This window comes from Tigriopus californicus, chromosome 11 (genome assembly GCF_007210705.1).
Source record: "Tigriopus californicus strain San Diego chromosome 11, Tcal_SD_v2.1, whole genome shotgun sequence".
In the NCBI taxonomy this organism is placed as follows: Eukaryota; Metazoa; Arthropoda; class Copepoda; order Harpacticoida; family Harpacticidae; genus Tigriopus; species Tigriopus californicus.
Genome location: NC_081450.1, coordinates 3294849 through 3301984, shown reverse-complemented (window position 1 = coordinate 3301984; position 7136 = coordinate 3294849). Strand labels below are relative to the sequence as shown.

Here is a 7136-nt window from a genome sequence, read left to right as displayed (position 1 = left end):
ATGAGCTGAGTGAGCCTTGGACTGGTGGAAACAATGATCCAATACAAATTACCATGTAAGAAGGTATGTGTTTTCCTGCGCCGTTGTTTAAGGACCTAAATAGACATGAAACCGTTATTTCGGGACACTTTGTGATTTCGGGACGTCCCGAAATCAAAAAATGACAAAAAATATAAAAATACTTGAAAATGATAGCTTACGCCTTTAAATGTGTTTTAGGGCTAGGTCCTAAAACAACGGTATTTTGAACTGAACATTTTAATACATGGGTTTTTATACAGTTGTTTCAGGACTCCAGAATCAACCAATGAAAAGGCTATGTTTTTGGTCCCGAAATAACGGTCTTAGGTCTTTTTTGTACTGAAGTCCCGAAATAACGGTCTCAGATCTTGTTTGTACTTAAGTCCATAAATAACGGTCTCAGATTTCTTTTGCACGGAATTCCCGAAATAACGGTCTCAGATCTCTTTTATTTGGAAGTCCCGAAATAATGCTCTCAGAGCTCTTTTGTACTGAAGTCCCGAAATAACGGTCTCAGATCTCTTTTGCACGGAAGTCCCGAAATAACGGTCTCAGATTTCTTTTTCATGGAAGTCCCGAAATAACGGTTTAGATCTCCTTTGTATGGAAGTCCCAAATCAACAGTTTAATACTTCTCTACTATAGAGACTTCCATGGAAATTTACGGACGTCGAATACAAATTTCCTTGCGCATTAGGCACACGATTAGTCATTGCCGTGGTATGGTAGGACCAATCTCATTTGCAAATGAACGCAAAGCTTGGACTCGAATTGAACTTAAATTGAATTAATCCATTTCAGCGTTCCCTTTCATGTTCATTTGTTTCGTACTCTAGCACAATATCACTCCGGCGACTACTCGAGAAGTGATGAGTTTGTCCACGGCCTCGACGCAATTGTCTGGCATTAGTAGAGGCACATGTCTTCCTCTCTTTCCCACCACTTTTACGAGAAGATGGCGTTCTGCCAGTTTCAATTCAATCGGGGTCAATGATTTGGATATCTCTTCGTCCAACTGGGTGGTACCATGTCGGACCTCGTTGTAGTCATCCATTTTCAAAGCGGCTTCACCTCCCCTCCTCTTATTGAAAAGAATCAATCGAGCGAGCACCATCTCACTCAAACCTCGCCATGATTTACCATCCAGTTCACTTCAGACAACTTCACTTATGGTTTCTTTTAGATGCCTTGATAGTTTCACTATGTCGTCAGTCACGGGAATTTCGTCTTTTTTGTTCAGCTTGTCATTCTTCAATTTTGTAAGGCTCTGGCGGGCTACGCGATCACCCCATTCCGAACAATAGAGAATATCGAAGGCTTCTGTCCTCTCTCTTAATGAATGGTCCATTTTGCGAATGGATTGGCCCCGAAGAATGGCACAACATTTTTTCAAGGCATGCCCTATCTTTAAGGGCAAGCTCACGGCCGACCGATCAAATGCAAATTGTTTTGTAACCTTTACGATTAGGTCAAAATGTCCAGGATCGATGATGTTTTTTAATGGGACCCAGTCTGCCATGGTTTCGTTGAAGCGCTCCATAAACCGTGCGACATGCCTGAGCTTTTGCTTGATATGGGCTGTAGGGTTTTGGTCCTCTTGATGTTTTAATTTCAAATATTGCCCGTACAAGATGAGTATGTCATCTTTGATTATAATATCGTAAATGGGATCATTACGCATTGTTTCGAGCAATGATTGAATGCTAGTGAGGGCTTCGTTCTCCTCCACCGCACAAATCAGCAATGCCCTGCTCTCCATAATTGGATTCGTCGGTTTGCCAACCTTGTTCCCACATTGCCTCATGTGACGCCACAATTCTGATTGATAGTAGAAACCCAGGCAGGTTCTACATGGAAAATACTTCCCTTGGCTAGCCCGTTTTGGTCGTTTAACAACAACTAAAACCCCTGAATCAGCTTGAAGGACTTTGATATTATGATTGAAGTTTCCAGCATGGCGAAGCATTTTGCCTTGCTCAGTCCGATCCTCTCCTTTGGCTTTCGAAAAAGCTTGAACCGACGCTACGTTACCATGAAGAGTCTCAATGAACCTGATACTAAATCGATTTGAATAATAAAAAAAAGACTATTCATTTGATGCTAGATCGATGTTGACGAATAATTTCATCCCTTTGTTGAACGGTTCTGTTTGATGTAAGTAGCGCAAAAATATGGATCTCATACCTAAGTAGAGTCACTGCCTTTATTCTTTGCCTCGCAGGACGACCATATTTGGCTTGTTACAATTCTTCTGAATGGATTTATTCTTTGCATTCTGATCTTAAAACTATTGTTTGAAAGTAATGGGACGTTTATTTTCCATGGAGATCTTACCTGACAGATATCCCGGTGGAAATTAGCCCAATCCACTCCGGTTCAAGAGTCCATTCCCCCACATTGGTACAAAATCTCATTTAATGTCCAATCTCGTGACCACCCATAGGTAAACCTGACCACTTGCTGGAGGTGGAGCTTAGAGCGCTCGTAAAAGCTTCCTTTCCGTATTGAGCGGGTAGATTTGCACCTGGGACATTTCCATTGGACCGTGTCAATTCGTCGATGCACGGAACAACTACAACAGTGCCTTTCCAGACAATGAAATGCCTCCATGTGGTTTCGTGGGCACTGATGTTGGATTGCGACTGGGTAAAGTATTCAGTTTTTCAATAGTAGATGCCTTCACATTCTTCCAAATCGAGGCCAAAAATCAGCTAAATACGTCTTTTCACGCGGTCACGACAGTTCGATCAAGCAACCTATACTCAAGACTATTTTTGAGATCCTTGGTGACCATCTTAAAATCTCCCAACATTGAATCTCACAAGTGCACCGTGTCCCGAATTCAATGCAACCAGACCCAATGCAAATGGTAGGGCGTTCCCTTCTAATGGACTGTATCTAGCTTGGCCCTCCAGTCAACCTTTTACAGGCGAATCACTAATAACCGCAATTACTTCGATCTCTTTATTTCTCCTTCTCTTCGTTTCGACACATGGTACATCAGCTATCCTTTTTCCTTGTTGTTTTTTGCTTCCTCTCTCAGGGTCACCGTCTTCTTTTTTCTTTGGCGAGGATGTTCACCATGGCCATCTTGGCAGATTTGACGAGGGCCTAGTGCACCCCACCCCAGTGTGGGGCACCTGGGGGCTGGAACTTCCAAACTATTTTGTTGGAATCCAAGAAGGTAGGACCGGGACCTTCCTTCCTCTGTAGTTCAGCCAACAGGTTTGCAGCCCCAACAAAGTTGGTCCCATTGTCGCTGTAGATCTGGTGGGGCTTGCCCCGCAGACTTACTAAGTTTCGGAGGACGTTGAGGAAGTCTGGGGTCGAAAGTGATGGCGCGGCCTCTATGTCCACCGCCCTGGTCGTCATGCAGGTGAAGATTGATCCCCACCGCTTCTCAATTTTGTTTCTTGACACCAGTACCTCCATGGGCCCAAAGAAGTCCACAGAAGCAAAGTAGAATGGTGGTTGGTCACAAGCAAGTTGCTCCTGGGGGAGGTCTGCCATCTCTTGGGTGGCTGGATGGGCGGTCATTCTCTGGCAGTGGTCACACTCACGGCGAGCCGTCTTCACGGCCTCTCGCCCTCGTAGCACCCAGTATTCCTGGCGTAGGAGACCCAATCCATGATTGACCCCAGGATGGTGATGTCTGTGTTGATTGTCTTGAACAATTAGCTTGGTCAGTGGGTGCGTAGGGTGGAGGACAACCGGGAACTTCTGGTCGTAACCCACCTGAGCTTGACTCAACCTCCCTCGGGCTCGGAGTAGGCCCTCAGGGTCCAAAAATGGGGACAGTTCCAGGAGTCTAGACGACTTTGAAAGGGCCCTCCCCCCGTTTAATGCCCGCAGCTCCTCTGGGAACATCTGTAGCTGGGCAAGAACAATCATCTCCTCAAGTGTGCCATTTGGTTGGTCCACCCTGAATTCTTCTACGGCCCCATGGAGCGTTTTGGCCCCACTTCCAACCTGTGGCCCCTCAACAGCATGGGTCTGGGCGAACTTGGCTCTGACCTCCTCAGTCGTCTCCTCAATCTTTTTTCTCTCTGGCCAGCAGTCGACCCCGCGCAAGAGGAATGGGGGGCCAGAGAGCCACAACCCTGGCAAGGTGGGCCTTTGGCTGGCCCTCGTGGCTAAGTCCGCTGGGTTTCCGGCCCCTGGGACATGTCTCCACTCGGTACCCTTGGTCAACGTCTGGATTTCTCCAACACGCACGGCCACAAATGGCTTGTAGGTCTGAGCGAGGTTGGTGATCCACGCATGAACAACCTGGCTGTCTGTCCAATAGGTAGTGGAGTGGATCTTGATTCTGAGCGTTTGGATCAGATATTTGGCCAACCTGGCACCGAGCACAGCCCCCTGCAGCTCGAGCTTTGGAATTGTTTTGGGCCTTTTTGAAGAGACCCTGGTCTTTGAATAGGCTAACCGCACAGCCACATTCCCCTCGTCGTCCTGACTTCGCAGATAAGCCACAGCTGCAAATGCCTGCTCTGAGGCGTCGCAGAATATATGGAGCTCCCTATGAGTGTGTTCCAGACCAAGGGGGAAAAGGCAGCGTGGGAACATGATAGCAGAAAGGTCTTGAAGCCCACTGACCCAGTCAGACCACCAGTGACGTGTCTCCTCGGATACAGGGTCATCCCAACCTAGGTTCTGGATCACAAGCTCCTTCATTTTGATCTTCCCAGAAACCGTTACAGGGGCAATGAGACCCTGAGGGTCAAAAAGTCCAGCCAGTTTGCTCAGCAATCCTCTTCTTGTGAAGCTGATCTTGCTTACAGTAGTAGTGCTGAATGTGATACAGTCCTGGATGGTGTTCCACGTTGATCTAAGAATCCTTGTGTCATTTTGATGGAGGGGCACGTGCCCCATGTTAACTGCCCCCACCGCACCGACAACCCCTTGTTTGTTGGAGGTCCAACCACGCAGATTGAAGTTAGCCTTCCCTAGAACTTCCTTGACCTTAGAGGCCACATTGATTGCTTGGCGTTCATCACCGAAGCTGTCAAGGAAGTCGTCAACGTAGAACTGGGTTTTAATAGTCCTCTCCACCTCTTTAGAGCAGTTAGCGTCAACTGCAGCTCTGTGGAGTGTGCTGATGGCTATACATGGAGATGGGGAGTCCCCAAATACCACGCCGGTCATCTGCAATGTTTGTAGGTTTCTGTCTGGCGAGTCTCTCCACAAGAACCGGTGGTACCTGGCGTCCTCCTTCCTCAGGCTGATTCTGGAGAACATGGCCTCAATGTCAGCCGTGACAGCCACCTCCCTCTCTCTAAACCGGAGGAGAACGTCCAGTAACTCGCATTGAAGTGAAGGCCCAGTGAGCAAAGAATCGTTGAGACTCCTCCCATGGAATCGTGCTGCTGAGTCAAAACAACACGAACCTTATCACCGTTCTTTTTCCAAACCCCATGGTGTGGAAGGAAGGCCTGCTCAGGGTAAAAAAGCTCTACAGGGTCTTCCACGAGCTCGGCATATCCGTTGTCAATCGTGGAATGTATGGCCTTCACGTAGGCTTTTTGGAACCTGGGATCGCGAAGGAAACGCCTCTCTAGACCTTATAAGCGTTTCCCAGCAACCATCCTGTTGTTACCAGGCTTCTCCAGTCCTGGTGCCCATGGGAGAGATGCTTCATAACCAGGACTGTTTTCCAACTTCCCGATTCCTCCCTGAATCATCTCCAGTGCGTATTGGTCCTGCATGGAATGGCATGGTTGATTCTCTCTTCTTTCCGCGCCATAGGACTCAGTCTCAAAGAACTCATGTAAGCACTCGTCAAGCCTGGTGATCTCAGAGTCGTGATCAGCCACATGGGCGAAGTGAACCATTTTCTTGTCTAACTGCAGACCGTCTTCCATGCTTCCACGGCACACCCAACCAAGGTGTGTGCGGAACGCGTATGGATCACCTGGCGACCCATGTCGGAATTCCAGGGGTTCAATCAGGTGTCCGTTGTCTAGACCGACCAACATTTGGACCCTGTCTTCATTGGTCGAGAGGTCTAGATTCCTCAGATGGTTCCATCGGCCCTTGACCATTTCCCAAGAAGAACCTCTGAGGCCCTGGCACACATTGGGATGCGACCTGGCACGAATCTGGAACTTGCCACCACCCGCCCCTGAAACCTCCACGTCAACCATTCTGGAGCGGAATTCGGTGGATCCTGTTGCTCCGTTCACAACCAGTCTGCCCTCCTTGCCCCTGGTGTGACCAATCTTTTTCAAGGCACTATCCATGATGAAGGTGGTGTCTGAGCCCTCGTCAATCAGAGCATTAAGGACAACCCTCCCATTTGGTCCAAAACAGACTACTGGCACCATGCCCAAGACCACGCTCATGCCAGTGCTGGAGCTGTTGGTGGAAGCCCTTCCGCCGAACTCAGACTTTGGTTCTCTTTCACCAGCCTTGTGTATTAGTGCGTGATGGTGTCTCGAGCAATCATCCGCCCCGCACCTCTGCTTTGAACGGCACTTGGCCAAAGAATGGCCTTGCCTCAGACAACCAAAGCAAAGGTTCTTGGACATAACCAATGTCATTTTCTCCGAGAGAGGCAAGCCCTTGAAGAGGCAGCAGTCCACTGCTCTGTGGCCACCTTGGCAATTGGAGCACAAACTCGTCGACGCAGCATTTGTATTGCTCCTGGATAAGCTTAGGGCGCTATCCTTGGCGCCAGATCCACACGCTAAATTCTGGTTGAATCGTCGCAGCTTCTTGACCCGTTCAAGTAGCCACCTGCTCAACCCAACCAACCGGTTTTGATTGGGAAGGCGCTCAGCATATCTGTTAGGCAGATTTTCGATCTCTCTCTGTTGGGCTTCCACCAGGAGAACAGGGTCACCATAGACCTCTCCAAGGACCCGCAATGCTTCCAGGTAGTGCTCACACGTGTTCCCATATCCCGCAATTAGAAGCCGAGCTTCATCCTCCAGAGAGGCCTTGAGAAGGCCCATCTTTTCCACTGGGGACTTATTTGTCTCATGTACAAGGGCTTGGAAGGCATTGGACCATTCCTCGAACTGGGTGATGTCTCCCTTGAACTTTGGCATCTTGATGTCAATTGTAGATCTTGCGCCTGATCCAAACCCTGTGGTCCCCAGGGACGCTGTGGTCAT

General features: G+C 48.5%; 1 protein-coding gene across 1 annotated transcript; it reads right to left on the bottom strand.

Annotated features, from left to right (window-relative positions):
* Positions 1-3132: 3132 nt before the first annotated feature.
* Positions 3133-7136, bottom strand: LOC131890693 (uncharacterized). Its single transcript, XM_059240100.1, has 2 exons — positions 5618-7136; positions 3133-5384 (listed from the first exon to the last, which is right to left on the bottom strand). Exons 1-2 carry the CDS (start codon positions 7134-7136, stop codon positions 3133-3135), a joined length of 3771 nt encoding a protein of 1256 aa, XP_059096083.1.